The sequence below is a fragment of the Arachis hypogaea genome, chromosome 10 (assembly GCF_003086295.3).
Source record: "Arachis hypogaea cultivar Tifrunner chromosome 10, arahy.Tifrunner.gnm2.J5K5, whole genome shotgun sequence".
Taxonomy (NCBI): Eukaryota; Viridiplantae; Streptophyta; class Magnoliopsida; order Fabales; family Fabaceae; genus Arachis; species Arachis hypogaea.
In genome coordinates this window covers 47,635,507-47,661,830 of record NC_092045.1, presented here as the reverse complement: position 1 = coordinate 47,661,830, position 26,324 = coordinate 47,635,507, and the positions used below count along the sequence as shown (strand labels likewise).

Here is a 26,324-nt window from a genome sequence, read left to right as displayed (position 1 = left end):
ATATAAACAGCCCAATTCTATATTCAGGCACTTTTGTATCTAAGTCCAACCAAATAGGCCCAGTACTAAAAAAATTCACTCTCATTAATGAGAGTGTGTTACACGTGCGCTTCAATAACGCAAACATATCATTCTTCATATTCATGTTCGTTCTTTTCTTCTTCACTTTTTCTTTCTTCTTCTTCTTCGCGTTCTTCCTCCTTCTTTATCTTCGCCTTCCTCCTTCTTCTTTTTTGTGTTCCTTCTTCTTCTTCGTATGTTTTCTCTCAGTTGACATTCTTTTATTGCTGTTGTTGCTGCGTTTTTCTTTTTCTTCTTTTAATTGAGATTCATTTGGATCAATAAATGAATTCGATGCGTTTTTGTTAATGATTGAGTCTTTTTTAATTGATTGTTCAAAATTGAACAAATTTCGGTTAATTTATGAATTAATTGAGGTTCACCTAATGCTGCTAATAAGTATTGACCAATTTTTTTATTCCTTAAGTAATTTTGGTTCATTTCTTAGTTTAATTGAGCTTCGTTTGGATACAGAAATGAATTCGATGTAATTTTGTTAATGATTGAGTCTTTTTGAATGTTTGTTCAAATCTGAACTAATTTCAATTCATTTGTGTGCTAATTGAGGTTTACTTGATGCTGTTGAGAAGTATTGACTAAATTTTTTAGCAAAGAAGAAATGAAATTATTCATTATCACTTTATTCAGTTGTATTAGATTCCACTCTATTCCATTCAATCAGTTCAATTTTGAACAAGCAGTAAAAAAAATTCAATTATAAAAAAAACACATCGAATTCATTTATGCATCCAAATGAATCTCAAATAAACTAAGAAATGAATCGAAATTACTTAAGAAATAAAAAATTTGGTCAATACTTAACATCAGCATCAAGTGAACCTCAATTAATTTACAAATGAACTGAAATTAGTTCAATTTTGAACAAGCAGTCAAAAAGACTCAATCATGAACAAAAATACATCGAATTCATTTCTGAATCCAAATGAACCATAATTAAACTGAGAAATGAACCGAAATTACTTAAGAAATAAAAAATCTAATCAATATTTATCAGCAACATTAAGTGAACCTCAATTAATATACAAATGGACTAAAATAAATTAAAAAAATGAACCAAAATTATTTAATGATGACATAAGAAAAAATCAGAACTAATAAAGATGTTAGCAAAATGTTAATATTATTAGTGATGACGATAATAAAAAAGAAAATTACAAAAATAGAAAAGAAGAAGAAGCAATATGAGAAGGGGAGAGGAGATAAAGAAGGAGGAGGAGAGGAGAAGAAGAAAAAAAAAATGGGGAAGAAGAAGAAAAAAGAGACCAAAAAGAAGGTGAAGACACCTAATTTAAAAAGTCGTTATCACAATTTAATTAGACTTGTTTACTTGAATGCAAAATTTTATTCGTATATAAATATATAAAAAATAGTACATATTACTTAAGTCTCCGCCGCGGCCGGTCACACATGCCCCACTTATTTATTTCTCTATTTATATCCCACAACATTGTTATTAATATCAATAATCAATGTTTTACTCTTGAAAAAATTAAATGAATAAATAAATGAAGACCTCAAATAGGGATCCTTTGTATAAGAACTGTACAATTTTCTTTTATTCCCACCTATCCACTCCGCTTTGCTGCCTCTTCCTATAAACAATTCATATCATATTCATATTCTAATTTATAACCACGAAAATAAATAAAGGAAAATAACAAGCCCTCCGCTTTAAGGGGGAAAAAGAGGGTAGAATCAACCCAAAACTAACAGCCCCTATCTTTGCCTATACAAGTTTCCCTCGCCTTCAGCACACCATCATCATGGCTGTTATTTTCAGAATTCAGCCGTTAAATAACACCAACTCCGGCGAGCATCATCAGCCCCTCGACAACCCCAACTCCCAACGACCCTGGCTCTGCCTTAGGGTTCCGAACTTGCAGCTATTTTTCCCAGATGTTAGGATCAAGCAGGCATTCTCCCAATTAAAAAGAAAACCTCAGCTTCCCCTCTCTGCTACCTGTCTTCAACGAATATTCTCCCGATGAAATCACGGAACCTCTTTGAGTAGAGCTTTGGATCAACCGCCGAGATCGAAGTAGGGTCAACTTGCAAGGACTTGTAAGCATGCTCAAGCTTCTTGCTGATATCGTAATCTTGCAAAATGTCAATGATCCCAAAATATAGAACAACATCATAAGTCTCTCCACTACAATAAGGGGTCAAATGGCTGATTCCAACACTGGTGTATTGATCAAAATCACTCCTCCGCGCCATTCGTTCAGCTCTTGCCGGCATATTGGCTCCCAACCTAATTAATGATTTCCTGAAACAAGAATCCTACTTAATATGATGTAAAATTTGCAATTATGCATTTTCATAGAAATCTAACAACTTTGAACTTGAATACTTTAAGAATGCAACAAAACAGTGAGAAGTTAGATTCCAAATTGTGTCTGTGTTCATCAGGTGCATAAGATCAACAACGAGAAATCCAAATTGATTCAATGAATTATAGGTGGGCCTAAAATAAATTCGAAATCTAAATTAATCTAACTAATCTAAATTAATTTGGACCACAGACCACACAGCCTGCAAGTGCCCCACATGACAGTTGCTTGCTACAACACTAAAAATAATGTGAACTACTTTCAATCATTTTGTTTTATAAAAACTCCTTTAATTCCTTAAATATAAATAAACTTAAAAGAACTACAACTACACATGCACAAGTCCATGAAACATTAAACTAAGATGCTGTATAGATTATACATAATATATGATACAGATCTGCTACTTCCAATCTGACCAACTATACACAAATTACGCTACATCTCCCATACACTAACAATGGTCATTTGATCATAGTTAATGATTCTGACCGATACAGATAACAACTAACACCTTTTGGAAATATTCAATTAAATCATGGATGGTGGTGCTATAACGACCTAATCATTTTATATAATAATAAAACATATCATAAAATACCTTCCAGATTTAACCCGGTCCCTATCTTGTAGCTCCGCTTCAAGAAAGCGATAACCACGCATTAACTTTTCACTCTGGTAAGAATCTCGATTTCCTGAAAGGGTCAAGCACACAGACTTTAAAAACTATGCAACATAAACTTTATCTTCTATATGGACTTAAGGGAATGATTGATCAATACCAGTGCGTAAAACAAATGGTGATAATCCCATTTTGTCACATGTATTATCATCACGAAAATGAAGTCCAACCAAAAGGCTGTAGTCCATAATTTTCTCTGCTTCCAAGAACTCACAATCCCGCTCAATTTGTCTGTTAGAATAATATCATGATATATCAGCATATATAGTTAATGTTTCCACCGCTAAGTTACAGTCCAGAAAACTGCAGACAGGAGAGTTAACTAAGTATAAAAGCAACAACTTACTGAATTAGCTCTTTGAACCAATTTCTTGGTACACGAAACACATAGTTGAGATCAAGGTCCTTGAGGGTGGTCGTTTCATCAATCTCCTCTTCCGGCTTATCCGTTATACGCCCATGCGAAGATCCTTTCAAGTCAAATCGTCGATGAATTGGATATTCCGAGCAGAAAAGGTTTCCCATCACAATAAACCGGATCTAGTTTATCGATAATAACAAGAAAAAGTCAAGGTAATGAGTAACAACATGCATGGGGGAACAATGAAAACCCGCCATAATACAGATACCAATCCATACCTTCTGGCCTCCAATTGGCTTGACACAGTGTACCCCGTAGAATTTTGTTACAAGTGAATTCTCATTACCAGAGACATGTTGATAATAACTTCGAAGCATCCGGAGAAGCACCTAAAAGTTAATAACCATAATCAAGTGTCAGACATGCAACAAGAAAAATCCAGATTTGCATATAGCCAAAAGATTTCTAGCAGCACAGAACTCTATTGAATGTGAGAATCTATGTTAAATACAAAAAACATCACTGGCCAGCTAATACCTCCATCTTCCAAAAACCAAAGTTTCAGAACTAAACAAAAGATTTACTTAAGTATCTATTCTACTCAAATTTTACTAACTACTTGCTTGCAATGAAAAACAGCATATATCCATTAGGAATTAGGATATGGTATAACATCAGGCAGGGGGAATTAACATCGAATTTAACAGGATGCAACCAACCTTGACTTCAGATTTCTTCACTGTCTTTATCATAAATCTGTCATCTTGCGTCAAGTAGAAAAGGCTCCCGCTTTTCCCGGGAGAGGAAAGCTCCCTGAGGGCGTCATCGCCACATATAGCCAACATATAATCAGCAGGATCCACATGAAAAAGCTTCCTCAAATGCCTGTAAAGTCCAAAGCAAAATTCAATCAAAACAAATGAAAGTTGCATCAAAACTTCACCCCATCCGCAAACCCGCAAGCATTAAACATGAAAACTCACCTAAAAACAGCAGGGCAGTAATCCTTCCACCGGAATTCCGCTGTTTGATGGGGTGGCGTAATCTTGGAACCTTCAGATGGAAACCTAGTCCAGTACTTCTCCTTGGGATCAAAATCGGTCAGCTTAAGCTCCCGCAACGTCGAGCCTTCCTTCCCTACTGAGTACCTATCCAAAAGCAACAGCAAATTCTTATCCGTTAATCCAAACACACAGAGAATGAAGAACCTCAATCAATATCCCAACTTCAAATATTTTCTTTACCTTATGCCCAATTGCAAATTAAGCATCAATTCATAGTTCTTATGTCCCTTGAATATCGTTTGACCCGGTCTCTTCACCTCGCCAGCGAAACAACACGGGCTCCGGCCAAATGGCACACCAACCCCATCTCGATCCGACGCCGTTCCATCCCTATAGAACATTGACGCCTCCACATTATCAATAATATCGCAAGTTATATCCCCAGCCTCACCCTCCGATTCCCATATGCAAATCCTCGGGAAGCTCTTCTCCGTAACGCTCCCTCTAGAGCCCTCAACGGACGACCGCTTCCTAACGGCGAGGGCAAAGTTGTCACCCCACAAAATCCCATTCGTCTTCAAGCAATGCGGCTGCAGCAGCACCTGCTGATGCGACATCGTTTTGAACAACCCTTGTGCCTTTGGCAAACCGTTCTCCCACTGCCCCTCGTAGCGGTTCCCATTAGCCCAAACAAGCTCCCCTTTCCCCGTTATGACGCCGTTCCTCCATTCCCCGGTATACATGTTTCCGTTCTTCCAAACGTAACGGCCGTGGCCGTCTTGCAGGTTGCGTTTCCACCACCCTTCATAAACGTCGCCGTTTGCATAACGCTTCAAGCCAAAGCCGTGTTTTCTGTCGGAGCTCCACGACCCGCGGTAGGTGTCTCCGTCGGATCCGACGAAGACGCCAAACCCTTCCATTCTTCCAGATTTGAATTCACCTTCATAGGTAGCGCCTGAAGGCCATGAGAATTTTCCTTTGCCCGAAGCCTTTCCGCGTTTCCACTCTCCTTCGTACATGCACCCGTCGGTCCAAAGGTACTTCCCGGATCCGTGAGGAACGGTGCCGGAGAAGTCGCCGGAGTAGAAATCGCCGTTCGGGAGGATCTTTTCCACGGTGGATCCGGCGCCGGAGACCGCTAGGGGTGTCGTTGTTGGCGTCACTCTTCTGGTTCCGATTCCCTGAGACCGGCTCCGGCCGCTTGGAACCAACTTAAGCGGCGGCAACGGAGACTGCAAGAGCGACAGTTTCTTCTCGGGTTCTTCGTTCTTGATGATGGAGGTGGCTTCGCAGGTGGTATCGCGAACAAGTGCTTCCCGCATTTTCCGTTTTGTGTTTTTCTGTGGTGGCGGGGTGTGTTGGTGGTTGTGTGTGAGAGGTGGTTACCGGAGTCAGTGCATTTTCCGGCAAGTATCGCCGGCGGAAAGAACTCTCGCTCTAGGACTTTTCTCTCTCTAGTCTCTCTCTCACAGTCGTTCGCTTCTTCTCTTTTTGTGCTGTTCGGGAGAAAAGGGAGAGTGCGAATCAACAGAAGCGAAGCGGATAGACAGACATAACATAGCACATCATGTCTGAATTTTTTATTTTAACGGAGAATATTATATATATAATTTTTCAGGTAATAAATTATAGCTAGAAAAAGCCAGCGTTGCCTAACTCAAACTTTCGTTTTTGTTTTTGCTGCTGCCTAACTCAAACTCCTTTTTTTTATTAAGTCATCGACCAATTATTAGGTTTAATTTTAAAAGTTTTCTTTTTCACAAAACTTCTGTAGACATCATAATCAATTGTAAAAATGTCAGCAACAAAATTATATTTCTTGTAAAACTTTTGAAATTTTAACTATAATATTTGAACTTAAATAAGGATGTACAAATAAAGAAAATTATAGAGAATATAAAAAAATTTAAGATTTAAATACATATATTAAATATTTATTTAAATATCCAAACATTTATACTAATAACAACATTAATATTTTGATGTAAATGCCACCTCAAATTTTGCATTTATCATTTCCGTTTTCGGCAAGGAATGAAAGAACAGAAAGTATAGAGGAATCATCATAAATAATATTTATTAAAATGTTCTTATTAATTTATAATATACAATGTATAATAGTAATCTCTTTTTATTGTTTTATTGGTAGAAATATTTTTATTCCTTTAAATAATTGAATCAAAATTAAAAATTAACTAATATTGTGTTCTATTATTTAAATTGTTCGATTTCTTGGAGTCCGTTGAGATGAAAGGTTGAGTAGGATGGAGATTGGATCCTAAGCGCGTGATTTGCAGAGCGGAAAGCTGGTGGGCTACGTCGATTGATCGGCAAGTCGGCCACTCCGATATTAAAGTAAGTGTCCGTACGAGAAGGCAGCTAATTAGGGTAAGAATGTAACGTACCTTGAGGAGGGGTATGTCCCTCCCATTTATTTTTTGTCTTCGGGTGGTCCCTTCCATTTGGATACATTCGTCTGAAAGTTTCTGCCAACTGTCCAGATTACTGTTAGGGGGATGGTGACGTACGAGGGACACCGTTGGTTGATTGGGAGGTAGAGCCGTTGGGTCATGGGTCTGCCAGGTGGACCTCTGATTCTTGTTGGACTGGGTTGGAATAGTTCCTTCACGGGTAGTTGTCTCCCTCTGGTCGCGAGCTCATCAGCAAGGTTCACGCTTCCAATGCTTTCTTTGTGCACATGAACTGCCCCTATGATAACTTACTTTCGGCTTAGGACCTTCTCCCAACCTCGTGATTTAAGTGGTGCGTCCACTGTAGGTATGGCGCAGCGACCCCCTATGAATCGTTATTCTTGATGCACTACAGATATGATGAGCATGTCCTCTAGAGACACCGTGTAAACCCTGCGAAATTAATAAATAATTAGCCAATAAATTAATTATTATTCAAAAAATTAGAAAATTAAATTTTATAGTTTAGAAAAGTAGAAATATTAAAAATACGAATTTTGATATTAATTTAAAGGTTTTAGTCCAAAATTGGGCTAATGGACCAAATCGATTGAATCGGGCTTATATTGGGCTTATATTAGGTTTTGAGTAATTTTGATTACTTTGGTGGTTTAGGTGCAATCTAACATTGGATAATTATTGAATTTTACTCCAATCATCAATGGATAAGATTAAAAAATTCTAAACCCTTGTGGTTTGTCCAATTGTGTGTGTCCTAGTACTAATTTGAGTGAATTGTATGAACTAGCTTGAGTTATTGAATTGGAGTTGAGTTGGCAAATTAGAGCATTTGGGACAAAGTTTTGGTGGTTGGAATTTTTCTTGGGTTGATTTGAAATCTTGGAAGTTTGTATTGTGGCATTTTGAGCTTAGGGAGGAATCAACCATGGTATGATTTTGGTTTTTCATAGATAACATGTAATATTACGTGAAAACTTAGGTTAGTTGACCATAGGATAAGTTAAACTATGTGAATTGTTCATGTTTAGTGAAACGTGATAAATGTTGAGTTTGATGGAAATTGTTGCATGGACTTGATGAAATTATGTGTTGGAATGATTATCGAATGGTTGAGATATATGTGGTTATGGTTAGTGTTGAATTGAGTGGGTGGTGTTGTTGAGATTGTGAATTGGTTGGTTGGAGTTGATAAAATTGTATGTTAATATGTTGGAAAGTGATTGGAAGGTATGTAAATGTGATTTAGGAACATTAAGGCTATTTTAGTTGTGAAGCGATTGATTTGAATTTGAGAATTGGAATGAATAGAGGTTTGGTACTTTTGGTAAAATGCTAATTTTTGACCAACTTCAGCAGACCATAACTTGGCTTTCGGATTCCCAAAATTGTTTGAAAGAAAATTGGGTCGGTGAAGTTCGTAGCATTCAAAGAATGAATTAAAAATTATTTTTAACGAAAAAAGTTATGCGCGTTCGAAGTTGGGTGTAAAAAATTGATTTTTCTAACTTAACAGCTTTTTGAAATTTCTGATACAGGCTTGTACATGAACATGCACTCGACGCGGACTATGGGCTCTGCCCAGACGTCCCGCGTAATGATTATACTTGGATGCGGTTGTGATTACTCTGAGTTATAAGTGAAATTAGATGCGGCTATGAATTGTATTGAATTATTGATTTTTTTGCACTGAATTGGCTAAGATTCTGATCTTGAATGAGTTATTTTGGATTATTTGATGTTCAATTGGATATTTGATATGTCGGAACGGTTGTGAAATTGACTTGCGATTAGTTAGAATTGGTTTTGGTGGTTATTTAAGGATTGGAATTTAAAGGATCAAATTGTTCTTGAGAACCTAATTTTCTGAGAGTATATAAAAGCTTCTGTAATGGCTAGACTAATTTTCTGTGTCATGATTTATTGATTCTGATTGTGGCTATGAACTGTGACTACTTTTGTGGTTGTTATGATAATGATCAATGGTTTGATTATTATACTGAATTTTGATTAATTGGACTAGCAATGAACTTGTTATGTTTATGCTTTAGTTATAGTAATGTATGAATTGAGAATTGATTATGCGGCTGAGAATTGATTATGTTGAAATAACTAAGAAAAGAAAACTACCTCTAGTTGGGTTGCCTCCCAACAAGCACTCTTTTAGTGTCACTAGCTTGACATAGGTTTTCTGTTAGGGTGGCTGATGATCATAGTGCCTCAACTTGTCTCCTCTCACTGTGAGCCTTTTTTCTGTGTTTTGATGAACAATCTCTATGTGCTCCAACGAGAGTATTTTATTGACAGTGTAGTAATTATCAGATTGTGGAGATGCCGCCGACTGTTGGTAAATCAGCTTCACTTTGTTTCACTCTGAAAACCCTTTAGTTGGGGTTTTCTTGTTTCTCCACCCTTTTGGAACCTTTTTCTTACTCTTCTTTCCTTTCTTTGGTGACCCTTCCTTTTTTGCAGGCCTTATGTTAGGGGCTTTCTTCTTAGTGATCAATTTTGTAACTTCTTTTTGCAATCCCTCCTCAACTTTTTTATCCTTATGATTCCTTTATTTTTCTTCAATGTCTGTCTTCTGCACCACGGTGAGTTGATGAGTGATTCCTTGGACTTTTCCTTCCAATTTAAGTCTTCCTCCTCAACTCTCATGCAGCCTTTCTTTTCAGCAGGATGATGCATCTCCTTAAAGACATTTAGAATGATTTGCTCATCGTGTGCTCTCAAGGTCATCTCTCCTTTCTCCACATCAATGATGGCTCTTGTTGTGGCTAGGAATGGTCTTCCTAATATGATAGAATCACTTCCCTCTTTATCTAGATCCAGAATCACAAAGTTTGTTGAAAATATGAACTTTCCTACTTTGACTAGGAGATTTTCTGCCACTCAGTTGGGAGTTACCAGTGATCTATCAGCAAGTTGTAAGAACATCCTTATAGGCTTTACTTCTTTTATAAATAACCTTCTCATCATAAACAAAGGCATCAAATTGATACTTGATCCCAAATCACACAGTGCCTTATCAATGGACATGTTACCAATGGTGCAAGGCAAAAAGAAACTCCCAGGATCTTTGAGTTTTGGTGGGAGACCTTTTTGAATTACATCACTACACTCTTGGGTCAAGATCACGGTCTCCTTTTCATTCCAGCTTCTTTTCTTATTAATGACGTTCCTTGAGGAAGTTTGCATATAAGGGCTTCTGCTCCAATGCTTCAGCAAGTGGGAGATTAATTTTCACCTTTTTAAAAACCTCTAGGAACTAAGAAAATTGCTGGTCCTTGAGCTCTCTTTGCAACCTTTGAGGGTATGGCAAAGGAGGGATATAAGGCTTCACCTCCTTCTTCTATTCTTGTGGTGCTCTACCATGACTTATTTTCCCTTCCTTGGAGCTTGAGGCTCCTCCTCCTTCTTCTTGGACTTCTCCTGGTTCTTCTCTTCAGCTGCTATTTCTTTCTTGCTGTCAACCTTGTCATTCTCCAATGTCCTTCCATTCCTAAGTTGAATTGCCTTGCATTCTTCATTGGGATTGTGAATGGTGTCACTTGGGAAAGTATTGGTTGGTCTTTCAGCTGGCTATTTAGATAATTGTCCAATTTGTCTTTCTAGATTTCTCAGTGAGGCTTCATGATTCTTGTTGGCCAATTCTTGATGCTTTATCATTTTTTCCATTGTCATCTCCAAATTGGAGATTCTTTGGGATTCTTATGGTAGTTGTGGCTAAGTGGTGGATGTAGATGGTGGGTGATAATTATTGTGGTTAGTTGATGGGTTATTTGGTGGATAGTAATTGGATGAGGGGTGATTATTTTGTGGTTTTCTGTATGGGTTTTGGTTAGTGGTTTGATGATTTTGGTGGTTTGTGTTGTGAGAATTGTTTTGGTTGGAGTTTCTTTGCCAAGAGTTCTGGTTCTCTCCCCACTTCAAGTTGGGGTGGTTCCTCCATGATGAATTATAAATGTCTCTGATGGCGTGGAAACAGATTTTCACACAAACTAACCGGCAAGTGCACCGGGTCGCATCAAGTAGTAAACTCACAAGAGTGAGGTCGATCCCATGAGGATTGATTGGATCAAGCAACTTTAGTTAGGTGATGAATTTAGTTAAGCGAATATTGAAGAATTGACTAGAATTTACTTAACCGAAAGTAAATTGCAAGAAACTGGAAATACTGAAGGTAAATTGGCATAAAAGTAAATGGCAGAAAATTAAATAGACTGTAACTTGAAGTGTAAGCAAGTAAAAGAGCTGAAGCTTAAATTGCAAGAAAAGTAAATGCTGAATTATAAAGTGCAAGGAATTTAAATTGCAGAATCTAAATTGGCAGAGAACTTAAATTGCATGAATAATAAAGGAATTTGGGTATGGGAAATTAAAAGAGAATTAGAGACTATAGATTGCAGAGAAATCTAAATGGAAATTCAGAGAAAATGGTTCATCAGGGATTGGAGGTATTGTAATCCTGCCTGAATCAGTTAGTCTCAACTCCTTTCTCAATCATTTAAGTAGATATATGGCAGATTGAAATTAATTGGATCCCAATTCCTTGGCAACCCAATCTCTCTAATCACAATCAATCTTGCCAATTCCTTGATCTAATTTTCATGAGAAGAGTTAAAGCACATTCTCTTATCCATAAGCCACACAAATTCTCAAAATCTCAATTCCTCCCGAATAGTGTTGATAATGAGAATTGTGTTGGACAAAGCTTCAGTTCAAATGAAGGTGATTCGCCTTCCGAGGCTCACACCCACATTCACTGAATTAAACCCCCTTCCGGAGTGAATAATTCACAAACAAAGTAGAAGATATCCAATTGCTACAGAAATGAATTTAGAAGAAGAAGAATTTCATTAATTCGATGGGATTACAGTAGAGCTCCTCCCCCTAATAAATTTGGGGTTTGGTTCATCATAGCTCAAGTAAGACCAAAACAGAAAAGAAAATTATGCAGAAGATGAAGAACAAAATAAAACAGAACATAGATTTAAAAATTCTAAAGAGAGAGACTAAAAAGGGATGAAAAGAAAATCTAAAGGCCGAACCCCTAATGAAATCAAATCTTCTCCTATTTATAGGCTTTCTAATCTCGTCCTCCAGTACTTGGAATTGACTTTTTGGCCTTCTGATGGAGTAGGTCAAAGATGGTGCTGGGTTGCTGCTTCCACGAGAACGTAGCGTTGGCTAATTGAGCGCAGCGTTCACTTACTCACGCGTACGCGTCCTCTGCGCGTGCGCGTCCCCTATCATCTTTGCATATTGATGCGTCTACATCCTGTGCACTCACGTATCCTTAATAGCGTTCGTTAAATGAGCGCTACGTTCGTGTTATGAACGCTCCCACGTGTGTGCGTCCTTTGCACCTGTGCGTGCTTCATCTTGGTGCTCCATTGACGGGTGCGCGCCATGCGTGCGTGTGTGTCGGTTGCAAAACTTCCAATCCCAAACTCAAAATGCCTGAAAACATTCACTGAGTTAACGTAGTGCTCTCTTTCTAGATGAGCGCCAAGCACATCCACGCGTACGCGTCATGCGTGCGTGCGCGTGGATTTTCAAAAGTCATTGCTGATGCATAGGCGCCCTGTGCGTGTACGTGTCGCTATTGAGTATAGCGTTCCTTAATTGAACGTAGCGTTGCCCTGGAATGCATTTCTTCCTCTCCATTTTATCACATAAAATCATTCAAACATGAAATCAAAATCTCACCAAAATCATAAGAAATTGCATCGTTTATAATAATCACTTAATTCTTGCATAAATCTCATGATTTTGTACAAAATTAATGATGTTGGATTAAATCAAGATAAACATGAAATTCCACTCCAATCACTTACTTATTGTGCAAGAAAGTGCATAAAACCTAATGAAATAGATGAAAAATGCTTGTGCAACTAGCATAAGATGACTTGTCATCAGTCTCCATGGAACTCATTCTGTCCATCACATTGGTTGTGCATATATTGAACTTGTTCAGGCTGCTGCTCTTCATTGCTCTCTTCTTGTTGTCCCCACACCACTGGTGGTTGATTGGTTGTGCTCACTACTGCAAGCTGTAGTCCATTCATCCTTTTTGACATCATTTCTATTTGTTGTTGAAGTTGCTAATGCATAATCTTGTTTTGAGCCAATGTTGTATCAACACCTTTAAGCTAAAATACGCCTCTCTTGGGAGTTGCTTGTCTTTCAGAGGGGTAGAAATACTCATTGTTGGCCACCAATCATGTGCTTCTTGAGTAGTCTTCATCATCTGTAAAGATCCTCCTGAAGAATAGTCCAAAGCTTTCCTTGAACTCATGGACATGCCCTCATAGAAATCTTGTAGCTCCACCCACTCACTGAACATTCCCTCTAGACACCTTCTGATAAAAGCCTTATATCTCTCCCAGGCCTCATACAATGATTCTCCCTCTAGCTGTCTGAAGATTTGCACATCAGCTTTCAACTTAATGACTCTTTGAGGGGGGTAAAATTTGGCTAGGAATTTGCTAAACAAATCATCCCAATTGGTAATTCTTTCTTTAAGGAAGGTTTCTAACCAATGTATGGCTTTGTCTCTTAGTGAGAATGGGAATAACAAAAGCTTATAGATGGCTGGGTGGACTCTATTGGTTTTAACCATGTCATAAATTCTCAAGAACACAGAGAGATGTTGGTTTGGATCTTCAACAGCACTTCCTCCATATTGGCAATTATTCTGAACTAGAGCAATAAGTTGAGGCTTGAGTTTGAAGTTATTAGCATGGACATTGGGACTTAAGATACTACGCCCACAACTCCTTGGGTTGGGGATAGTGTAAGAAGCTAAAACTCTTCTTTGAAGCTGACCATTGTTGTTGGCCACATCCTCTAGTGGATTAGGGAGGTTACCCTCCATTTCTTGATCTTCCTCTTCTAATTCTTCTTCTCCAATTACTCCCTTCCCTCTTGCTTCTCTTCTTAATCTCAAGAAGGTTCTCTCTGGTTCAGAATTAAAGGAGGTGGATTCACCTCTTCTCCCTCCTGGCATACAACACAAACAAACCAAAAATACAACAGAGCACTCTATTGCTAGAGTGAAGTTACAGTTAATAGAAACAAAATCACAAATAGTTAGTGTGCTTAATAAAAACAAAGAAACATGCTTAATCTAGATTATCACCTACTTAATCATTGTTGATCTAAATCAATTCTCGGCAATGGCGCCAAAAACTTGATGGACAAAAAATTGAATTCGCACAACTAACCGGCAAGTGTACTGGGTCGTATCAAGTAGTAAAACTCACAAAAGTGAGGTCGATCCCACAGGATTGATGGATCAAGCAATTTTAGTTGGGTGATGAATTTAGTTAAGTTGACAGTGGTGATTTAAGTGAGAATTGATTAACAGAATGTAAATTGCAAGGGAATTAAAATGCAGAATGTAAATTAACAGAAACTTAAATGGCAAGAAACTTAAATTGCAGAAACTTAAAGAGCAAGAAACTAAAAGAGCTGAATCTTGAATTGCAAGAAATGTAAATAATTGAATCATAGAATGCAAGAAAGTAAATTGCAGAATCTAAATTGAAGGAAGCTTAAATTGCATGAATTATAAAGGGAATTGGGTGCAGGGAATCAAAACAACAATAGCAATTGAAATTGAAGTGAAAACCAGAGAGATCTAAATTGAAGAAATTCAAAGAAAATGATTCATCAGGGATTGGAGATATCATAATCCATCATGAATCAATTGGGTCTTAACTCCTTTCTCAATCATATGAGTAGATCTATGGCAGATTGAAATTGATTGGATTCCAATTCCTTGGCAATTCAATCTCTTTAATCACAATCAATCTTGCCAATTCCTTGATCTAAATGTCATGAGAAGAGTGAGAGCACATTCTCTTATCCATAAGCCACACAAATTCTCAAAACCTCAATTCCTCCCGAATGGTGTTGGTTAAGAGAATTGTGAAGGATAGAGCTCCACTTCTAATGTAGGTGATGACAAGTCATCTTATGCTAACTTTTCAAGCATTTTTCACTTGTTTCATTAGGTTTTATGCACTTTCTTGCACTATAAGTAAGTGATTTGGAGTAGATTTACATGGTTATGTTAAATCAATCAACCATCATTTAATTGACACAAAATCATAGGATTCATGCAGAAACTAGTTAATTTTATTATTAATGCAGAGATCTTGTGAATTTGGTGATGCTTTGTTTGGTTGGTTTGATTACTTGTAGGTGAGGAAATGATGAAGAAAAGAAAGAACCAGGAAAGCGTGATCAACCAAAGCGTGGCCATGATACAAAATTGTAGCACTCAAGGAACCAAGCATAGCACTCACTAATTGAGTGGAGCGTTCACAAATTGAACGCTAGTGACAAGGGTTCAAAGAGCAAAGCGCTCAAGCATAGCGCTCAATGCACCAAACGGAGCGCTCAATTAGCAAGGTAAAGCGCTCAAAGAATGGAGTGCTACATTAACTCTTTCAACATTTTCGGGCATGGCAAAAGAAGAAAAACAAGGCACATTGAAGCCAAGGGGGAGCACCAAGGTTCGAAATGGGAACCATGCGCAAGCAAGGAAGCGCGCTACGTTGCAAGCACTTCACTGAGCACTACACAACAGTGCTTAGTACAAGGAAATTGGCCAAAGTGAAGCCAGCAAGGTTCGAAGAGGGAACCAAGGGAAGCTAAGTGTAGCGCTACGTTGGAATTCTCTCACTGAGCGCTATGTATACACTATGGGCAAGGCTTGGTTCGGAGGGAGGCACAAGGCAAGGGAGCGCTACGTCTTCTTTCTTAACTGAGCGCTCCACTGGAGGTGGCCCTTGGTCCAATTTCAATGGAAATACCATCTTGGATCCACCTCTTCACCAACTTGAAAAGCCCACTCCAAATTCTGAAAACCAAAAAATAGAAACTGTATAAATAGGAGTTTATTTGATTTGTAGAGGACTTTTAACTTTTACTTTTAGTTCATTTTTTAGTTTTCACTTTTAATTTTCATTTTGTCTTTGAATTCGGGATTTGGAAATCGGGTCTAGTTTTCTGTTTTTATTTTCTCTTCTTCTGTAACTTCTGCTATCTGTTCTTGGAATTTGAATTGAGATTGAAGAGCTCCATTGATTCTAAATCTGAGAATCATCTTTCACCTTTCTTCTCAATTGTTCTAAGAATTGGATCTGAGTTTAGTTTTTGCTTTTATTTTTCTTCTTCTGTAGTTACTTTTCGGCTTGATCAAGAGAGCAATTGAGATTTAGATCTGTTTTCAAATCTCATTGCTCTTCTTTCGATCATCAATTTCTAACATGAAAAGTTCATAAGCCAATTTGGCAAACTAAAATAAAATAATAGAATGAATAAAAGTGGAAGAGAAATTGAAGTAAAGGAACATTGAACCTGTGATGAAGAAGAAATAAATCCAAATCCTAAATCCTAAGAGAGAGGAGAGAACCTCTCTCTCTAAAAACTACATCTAAATTATGAAAAGTGTGTTATTAGTTGTCCTCCCTTCATTCCTCCACTTTGCAGTCTTTAATTTGTATTTTCTGGGCTTGAAACTGGGTTGGAAATGGCCCAGAATTCGCTGGTTATGAAATCTGCCACGCTGATTTTCGTCACTGCAACATGTCCGCGTGAAGCACGCATTCGCATCGCCTAGCTGTACGGCCACTATAACAAATTAAATATCAAATCGAAGCTCCGGACGTTAGCTTTCCAACGCAACCAGAACCACATCATTTGGATCTCTGTAGCTCAAGTTATGGTTATTTTAGTGCGAGAGGGTCAGGCTGACAGCTTTGCAGTTTCTTCAACTTCTTGTATTTCTTCCACTTTTGCATGCTTCCTTTCCATCCTCTAAGCCATTCCTGCCCTGTAATATCTGAAATCACTTAACACATATATCAAGGCATCGAATGGTAATAAGAAAGGATTAAACATAGCAAAATTAAGACCAAAGAAGCATGTTTTCAATCATAGCACAGAATCAGGAAAGAGAATATAAAACATGCAAATCGTATGAATAAGTGTATAAAAGATTGATAAAAACCACTCAATTAAACACTATAAATCATAAAATAGTGGTTTATCAGGGAGTTATTGGTGGAGAGGAATCAGAGGAAGAGAACTAGGAAATGGAAGGAAATGCTCCTAATGCCCCAGAGGGAGTGGCTAACAATAATGATCAGCCTCAAAGGAGGGTTCTAGCCTCCTACACTTTTCCTAATACAAGGCACTGTGGGAGTATCATCCTCACTCCCAATGTCAATGCAAACAATTTTGAATTGAAGCCTCAACTCATCACTCTCATGCAAAATAATTGTTCCTATGGAAGAGGCCCACTTGAAGATCCAAACCAACACTTATCCACTTTTCTAAGGATATATGACACTGTGAAAACCAATGGTATACATCCTGACATTTACAAATTGTTGTTGTTTCCATTTTCCCTGAGAGACAAAGCTACTCAATGGTTGGAGTCATTTCCAAGAGATAGCATCAATAATTGGGAAGATCTAATGAACAAGTTCTTAGCTAAGTTCTATCCTCCCCAAAGGATCATCAGACTCAAAACAGAGGTCCAAACATTCACTCAGATAGATGGAGAGTCATTATATGAGGCATGGGAGAGATACAAAGCTCTAATCAGGAAGTGCTCACCAGAAATATTCAGTGAATGGGATAGACTCCAGAACTTCTATGAAGGATTAACACTGAGAGCTCAAGAAGCACTTGATTACTCTACTGGAGGCTCAGTACAACTCATGAAGACAGCTGAGGAAGCTCAAAATCTCATTGACACTGTAACAAACAACCAATACTTCTATGGTCATCAGAGGCAATGCCAACCAGCTCAAAGGAAAGGTGTATTGGAGCTTGAAGGAGTGGACACTATTCTAGCTCAAAACAAGGTGATGCACCAACAAATCCAGCAGCAAATGGAGATGATGGCCAAGAGGATTGATGGCCTCCAAGTTGCAGTAGTGAATACAAGTCAACCATCATCCACATGGGGGCAAAATGAAGAAAACCAAGAGGATCAGCAGCAGGAACAAGTTCAATATGTCCACAACCAAGGTTCTGGATCAAATAACTTTCATGGAGATACTTACAACTCTTCCTGGAGGAACCACCCAAATCTGAGATGGGGAGACAACCAGAATCAAAACCAGCAGCCATGGCAAAGAAATTCAAATAAAAATAACTCATGAAACACAAACCACTAAAGTCATCAGTAAACTAACCAAAACTAATACAGAAAACCACAAAACAACTACCCCAATTCCAACTTCTATCCACCCAATAATCTATCAACTAACCAAAACACTTTTTACCAACCCTCAACATCCTATAATCAACCACAACCACCTCAAGACTCCCAAAGAATCTCCAACTTGGAGATAATGATGGAAAGGAAGATGAAGCACCAAGAGTTAACCAGCAAGAACCATGAAGCCTCAATGAAAAATTTAGAAAGGCAAATTGGTCAATTGTCCAAGCAAGCAGTGATTGAAAGACCAACCAGCTCACTCCCAAGTGATACCATTCCGAACCCCAAAGAAGAATGCGAAGCCATCCAGTTAAGGAGTGGAAGAACCTTGGTGAAAGACAATGAAACCAACAAGAAGCTTATGGGCAATGACAAAAGGCCAGCTGAGAAAGATGAAACCATCAACAAGGAAGAAGACAAGCAAGATTAGGAGAAGCTTAAAGAGAAAGATGATCAACCACAAGCTTTAAAGAAAGGGAAGCAAGTTATGGAGGAATCATCACATGAACAAAGGAAGGTGGTGAAGGTATACACACTTCCTTTGCCGTATCCTCAGAGGCTACAAAAAGAGCTCAAGGACCAACAATTTCCCAAGTTCCTTGTGGTCTTTAAAAAGTTGGAAATTAACATTCCCCTTGCTGAAACATTAGAGCAGATGCCTCTATATGCAAAGTTCTTGAAGGAGCTCATCAACAAAAAGAGAAGCTGGCATGAGAAGGAAACCATTATGCTCACTGAGGAGTGTAGTGCAGTAATTCAAAGGGGTATTCCACCAAAGCTTAAAGATCCAGGGAGTTTTGTAGTTTCATGCACCATAGGCAAGATGACATTAGAGAAAGCTCTCTGTGATCTAGGTGCTAGCATCAACTTGATGCCCCTCTCAGTGATGAGAAAGCTTGCCATAGAAGAAATCAAACCTACCAGGATATCACTTGTAATGGCCGATAGATCAATCAAGACACCCAATGGAATTGTGAAAAATTTATTAGTGAAGGTTGGAGAGTTTATCTTCCCTGCAGACTTTGTGATATTGGACACAGAAGAGGAGGGAAACAACTCAATTATCCTGGGAAGACCATTCCTAGCCACAATAAGAGTTATTATTGATGTAAAAAAGGGAGAAATGATCTTCAGGGTGCACAATGAGTAAATGGTCATCAATGTTTTCAAATCAATGCAATATCCCACTGAGCAAGAGAACTACATGAGAATGGATATGATAGAAGGTTTGGTAGAAAAAATGTTAGAAGCCAATTACCAGGAGGAACAAGAAGAAGAAATAGAGGTGGAACAAGAGTTCATAGAAGAGGAAGTGGTAGAGATCTCCATTGAAGGCAAGGAAAAGGAGAAGCCAAAACAAGAGTTAAAGCCTCTTCCCCCTCATCTCAAATACGTGTTTCTTGGAGAAGCAGAGGCCCTGCCAGTGATCATAAACTCCTCATTGAACATGGAAGAAGAAACAAAGCTGATTGGAGTGTTAAAAGCTCACAAGACAGCCTTGGGTTGGATAATTGAGGATATCAAAGGCATCAGCCCTGCCATTTGTATGCATAAAATTCTATTGGAGGAAGATTCAAAGCCAGTGGTTCAACCCCAAAGAAGACCCAACCCAACCATGAAGGAGGTGGTTCAAAAAGAAGTGATAAAGCTATGGAATACTGGGATAATCTTTCCAATCTCTGACAGCTCATGGGTGAGTTTGGTTCAAGTTGTTCCAAAGAAGGGAGGAATGACAGTCATCTCCAACGAGAAGAATGAGTTAATTCCCACAAGGACAGTGACTGGATGGAGGATGTGCATAGATTATAGAAGATTGAATGATGCTACAAGGAAAGATCGCTTCCCTCTCCCCTTCATTGATAAGATGTTGGAAAGATTGGCAGGCCATGCTTATTATTGCTTCTTGGATGGGTATTCCGGATATAATCAGATAGTGGTGGATCTCAAGGACCAAGAAAAGACCTCCTTCACATGTCCATTCAGAGTTTTCGTCTACAGAAGGATGCCATTTGGGCTTTGCAATTCCCCAGCCACCTTTCAAAGGTGTATGCTTTCCATTTTCTCTGATATGGTGGAAACATTTTTAGAAGTCTTCATAGATGATTTTTCTGTCTTTGGCAATTCATTTAACACTTGCTTGCATCATTTAACTCTTGTTTTGAAAAGATGCCAAGAAACTAACCTGGTATTGAATTGGGAGAAATGCCATTTCATGGTTCCTGAAGGGATAGTTTTTGGGCATAAAGTTTCAAGCAAAGGTATAGAAATTGACAAAGCTAAAATAGAAATCATTGAAAAGCTTCCTATACCTGTTAATGTGAAAGCAGTGAAGAGTTTTCTTGGGCATGCTGGTTTTTACAGGAGGTTCATCAAAGATTTTTCAAAAATAGCAAAATCATTGAGCAGTTTGCTAATGATTGATAGCCCTTTCATCTTTGATAAAAATTGCAAGCATGCCTTTGAAACTTTAAAGAGAAAACTCAATACAGCACCAATTATCACACCCCCTGATTGGAAATTATCTTTTGAACTTATGTGTGATGCAAGTGACTTTGCAATTGGTGTTGTGTTGGGGCAAAAGAAAGACACGCTGCACCATGTCATATATTATGCTAGCAAGGTGTTAAATAAAGCACAGAAAAATTATACCACCACTGAGAAAAAGCTTTTGGCAATTGTATATGCATTTGATAAATTTAGACAATACTTGATTGGTTCAAAGGTTATATTATATACTGACCATGCTGCTCTCAAGTATCTAATGTCTAAACAGGATTCAAAGCCAAGGCTTATTAGGTGGGTGCTGCTGCTATAAGAATTCGACATTAAAGTGAGAGATAGGAAGGGGAGTGAAAATCAAGTAGCAGATCATTTGTCAAGAGTGCCACAAGAGGCCAATCAAGATATGCCACAACAAGTGAATGAAAAATTTCCTGATGAACATCTTTTCCAAGTCGAATAAGCCCCTTGGTTTGCTGACATAGCAAATTACAAGGTGGGAAGAAAAATCCCTCAAGAACTCTTTAGGCAACAAGTGAAAAAGCTACTCAATGAAGCCAAGAAGTTTTTGTGGGATGAACCATTTTTGTTCAAAAGATGCCCGGATGGAATGATTAGGAGGTGTGTCCCTGAAACTAAAATGAGAGACATATTATGGCATTGTCATGGTTCAGCTTATGGTGGTCACTTTGGGCCAGAAAGAACAGCAGCCAAAGTGCTTCAAAGTGGATTCTATTGGCCAACTCTAGTCAAGGATGCTAGGGAGTTTGTCCATCAATGTAATGAATGCCAAAGAGCTGGAGGATTGACAAGAAGGAATGAGATGCCTCAATTACATGTTTTCACCATGATCATCTCTTTTCTTGCAAGTTGTTAAAAATTCTTTTTAATAACTCAATTTGATTGTGGGTTTGTTTGACTGCTATGCTTATATATGTTTTCTTGGGAATTAATTTGTTTTGACCAAGTAATTGCATGCATTTAGATAGTTGCATTTAGATAGATTGCATCTAGTTAGTTTGCATTGAATAAATGTTCATACCTGACGAACGGGATTTTTGCTAGTAAAGAATTTTACAAATAAAGTATCGTTGAAAGTATAGCTTTTAAACCAGCAAAAGAATCCTTTCGTACAAAAACTTGTTTGTAACTAAGGCAAACCCAATAAAAGTAAACCTCGGGTCGTCTCTCAAGGAATCGCAGGGAGGTGTGTTTATTATTGGTTATGAGAAAAGTATCTTTTGGGTTTTTGAAAGGTTTGAACAAGGAATGTAATTGACAAGAAAGTAAACTAATGATCATGAAAATCGTTGCAAGGTATGAGAACTGGACGTCCTATTCTAGTTATCCTTATCAATTGAGATGAGAATTGGCTTTTGCCCCTACTTGGTTAACCTCTAACTATGAAGGTATGTTAAGTGGACAAATCAGTTTGATTCCTCATGTCCTATTCAATTCCTAAGAAAAGATGGTGCACGAAATTGTGATCATCAATGGCGCCATCAACATGGTACGCACAATTGTAATCTCACTTCTTTATCACAACAAAGCACAACTAACCAGCAAGTGTACTGGGTCGTCCAAGTAATAAACCTTACGCGAGTAAGGGTCGATCCCATAGAGATTGTTGGTATAAAGCAAGCTATGGTCACCTTGTAAATCTTAGTCAGGCAAACTCAAATGGTTATGAATGATGAATAAAACATAAAGATAAAGATAGAGATACTTATGTAATTCATTGGTGGGAATTTCAGATAAGCGTATGAAGATGCTTGGTCCCTTCCGTCTCTCTGCTTTCCTACTGTCTTCATCCAATCCTTCTTACTCCTTTCCATGGCAAGCTGTATGTAAGGGTTTCACCGTTGTCAGTGGCTCCTCCCATCCTCTCAGTGGAAATGTTCAACGCACCCTGTCACGGCACGGCTATCCATCTGTCGGTTCTCAATCAGGACGGAATAAAATCCAGTGATTCTTTTGCGTCTGTCACTAACGCCCCGCCTTCAGGAGTTTGAAGCTCGTCACAGTCATTCAATCATCGAATCCTACTTAGAATACCACAGACAAGGTTTAGACCTTCCAGATTCTCTTGAATGCCGCCATCAGTTCTAGCTTATACCACGAAGATTCCGGTTAAAGAATCCAAGAGATATCCATCCAATCTAAGGTAGAACGGAGGTGGTTGTCAGGCACGCGTTCATAGGTGAGAATGATGATGCGTGTCACGGATCATCACATTCATCAAGTTGAAGAACAAGTGATATCTTAGAACAAGAACAAGCGGAATTGAATAGAAGAACAATAGTAATTGCATTAATACTCGAGGTACAGCAGAGCTCCACACCTTAATCTATGGTGTGTAGAAACTCCACCGTTGAAAATACATAAGAACAAGATCTAGGCATGGTCGAATGGCCAGCCCCCAAACGTGATCAAAAGATCTAAAGTGATCAAAAGATTCCAAAGATCAGAAGATGAAAATACAATAGTAAAAGGTCCTATATATAGAGAACTAGTAGCCTAGGGTTTACAGAGATGAGTAAATGACATAAAAATCCACTTCCGGACCCACTTGGTGTGTGCTTGGGCTGAGCATTGAAGCATTTTCGTGTAGAGACTCTTCTTGGAGTTAAACGCCAGCTTTGGTGCCAGTTTGGGCGTTTAACTCCCATCCTTGTGCCAGTTCCGGCGTTTAACGCTGGGAATTCTGATGGTGACCTTGAACGCCGGTTTGGGCCATCAAATCTTGGGCAAAGTATGGACTATCATATATTTCTGGAAAGCCCAGGATGTCTACTTTCCAACGCCGTTGAGAGCGCGCCAATGGGGCTTCTGTAGCTCCAGAAAATCCACTTCGAGTGCAGGGAGGTCAGAATCCAACAGCATCTGCAGTCCTTTTTAGTATCTGAATCAGATTTTTGCTCAGGTCCCTCAATTTCAGCCAGAAAATACCTGAAATCATAGAAAAATACACAAACTCATAGTAAAGTCCAGAAATCTGAATTTTAACTAAAAACTAATAAAAATATACTAAAAACTAACTAGAACATACTAAAAACATACTAAAAACAATGCCAAAAAGCGTATAAATTATCCGCTCATCACAACACCAAACTTAAATTGTTGCTTGTCCTCAAGCAACTGAAAATCAAATAAGATAAAAAGAAGAGAATATGCAATGAATTCCAAAAACATCTATGAAGATCAGTATTAATTAGATGAGCAGGGCTTTTAGCTTTTTGCCTTTGAACAATTTTGGCATCTCACTCTATCCTTTGAAATTCAGAATGATTGGCTTCTTTAGGAACTCAGAATCCAGATAGTGTCATTGATTCTCCTAGTTAAGTATGATGATTCTTGAACACAGCTACTTTATGGGTCTTGGCCGTGGCCCAAAGCACTCTGTCTTCCAGTATTACCACCGGATACATACATGCCACAGACACATAATTGGGTGAACCTTTTCAGATTGTGACTCAGCTTTGCTAGAGTCCCCAATTAGAGGTGTCCAGGGTTCTTAAGCACACTCTTTTTGCCTTGGATCACAACTTTATTTCTTTCTTTTTCTTTCTTCTCTTTCTTTTTTTTCTTTCTTTTTCTTCCCCCTTTTTTTTGACTTTTATTTAATTTTTTTTTGTATTCACTGCTTTTTCTTGCTTCAAGAATCATTTTTATGATTTTTCAGATCCTCAGTAACATGTCTCCTTTTTCATCATTCTTTCAAGAGCCAACATTCATGAACCACAAATTCAAAAGACATATGCACTGTTTAAGCATACATTCAGAAGACAAAAGTATTGCCACCACATCAAAATAATTAAACTGTTATAAAATTCAAAATTCATGCAATTCTTCTCTTTTTCAATTAAGAACATTTTTCATTCAAGAGAGGTGATGGATTCATAGGGCATTCATAACTTTAAGGCATAGACACTAAGACACTAATGATCACAAGACACAAACATAGATAAACAATAGCATGATTTTTCGAAAAACAAAAAATAAAGAACAAGTAAATTAAAGAACGGGTCCACCTTAGTGATGGCGGCTTGCTCTTCCTCTTGAGGATCCTATGGAGTGCTTGAGCTCCTCAATGTCTCTTCCTTGTCTTTGTTGCTCCTCTCTCATGGTTCTTTGATCTTCTCTAATTTCATGGAGGAGAATGAAATGTTCTTGGTGCTCCACCCTTAGTTGTCCCATGTTGGAACTCAATTCTCCTAGGGAGGTGTTTAGTTGCTCCCAATAGTTTTGTGGAGGAAAGTGCATCCCTTGAGGCATCTCAGGGATTTGATGATGAGAGGGGTCTCTTGTTTGCTCCATCCTCTTCTTAGTGATGGGCTTGTCCTCATCAATGGGGATGTCTCCCTCTATGTCAACTCCAACTGAATAATAGAGGTGACAAATAAAATGAGGAAAGGCTAACCTTGCCAAGGTAGAGGACTTGTCCGCCACCTTGTAAAGTTCTTGAGATATAACCTCATGAACGTCTATTTCTTCTCCAATCATGAAGCTATGAATCATGATAGCCCGGTCTATAGTAACTTCGGACCGGTTGCTAGTGGGAATGATTGAGCGTTGAATAAACTCCAACCATCCTCTAGCCACGGGCTTGAGGTCATGCCTTCTCAATTGAACCGGCTTTTCTCTTAAATCTCTCTTCCATTGGGCGCCCTCTTCACAGATGTCTATGAGGACTTGGTCCAACCTTTGATCAAAGTTGACCCTTCTAGTGTAAGGATGTTCATCTCCTTGCATCATGGGCAAGTTGAATGCCAACCTTACATTTTCCGGACTAAAATCCAAGTATTTCCCCCGAACCATAGTAAGCCAATTCTTTGGATCCGGGTTCACACTTTGGTCATGGTTCTTGGTGATCCATGCATTCGCATAGAACTCTTGAACCATTAAGATTCCGACTTGTTGAATGGGGTTGGTAAGAACTTTCCAACCTCTTCTTCGGATCTCATGTCGGGTCTCCGGATATTCACTCTTTTTGAGTTTAAAAGGGACCTCGGGGATCACCTTCTTCAAGGCCACAACTTCATAGAAGTGGTCTTGATGCACCCTTGAGATGAATCTCTCCATCTCCCATGACTCGGAGGTGAAAGCTTTTGCCTTCCCTTTCCTCTTTCTAGAGGTTTCTCCGGCCTTGGATGCCATAAATGGTTATGGAAAAACAAAAAGCAATACTTTTACCACACCAAACTTAAAAGGTTTGCTCGTCCTCGAGCAAAAGAAGAAAGAAGAGAGTAGAAGAAGAAGAAATGAAGGAGATGGAGATGGCCTTGTGGTTCGGCCAAAGGGGGGAGAAGTAGTGTTTGGGTTGTGTGAAAATGAAGGAGTGAAGAAGGGCTTATATAGGAGTGGGGGGAGGGTTATGGTTCGGTCATGTATGGGTGGGTTTGGGAGGGAAAGTGGTTTGAATTTGAATGGTGAGGTAGGTGGGGTTTTATGAAGGATGGATGTGAATGGTGAAGAGAAAGATGGGATTTGATAGGTGAAGGGTTTTTGGGGAAGAGGAGTTGAGGTGATTGGTGAATGGGTGAAGAAGAGAGAGAGTGGTGGGGTAGGTGGGGATCCTGTGGGGTCCACAGATCCTGAGGTGTCAAGGAAAAGTCATCCCTGCACCAAGTGGCGAGCAAAATTGCTCTTCATGCCAATTCTGGCGTTAAACGCCGGGCTGGTGCCCCTTTCTG

The 26,324-nt window shown here is 38.7% G+C and overlaps 1 protein-coding gene across 1 annotated transcript; it reads right to left on the bottom strand.

Annotated features, from left to right (window-relative positions):
• Nucleotides 1-1,553: 1,553 nt before the first annotated feature.
• On the bottom strand, nt 1,554-6,145 carry LOC112715594 (phosphatidylinositol 4-phosphate 5-kinase 1). Its single transcript, XM_025767366.3, has 8 exons — nt 4,699-6,145; nt 4,438-4,602; nt 4,174-4,339; nt 3,733-3,843; nt 3,440-3,633; nt 3,194-3,324; nt 3,013-3,106; nt 1,554-2,347 (listed from the first exon to the last, which is right to left on the bottom strand). The coding sequence occupies exons 1-8, from the start codon at nt 5,778-5,780 to the stop codon at nt 2,038-2,040; spliced, it is 2,253 nt and encodes a 750-aa protein (XP_025623151.1). The 5' UTR covers nt 5,781-6,145; the 3' UTR covers nt 1,554-2,037.
• Nucleotides 6,146-26,324: the final 20,179 nt, after the last annotated feature.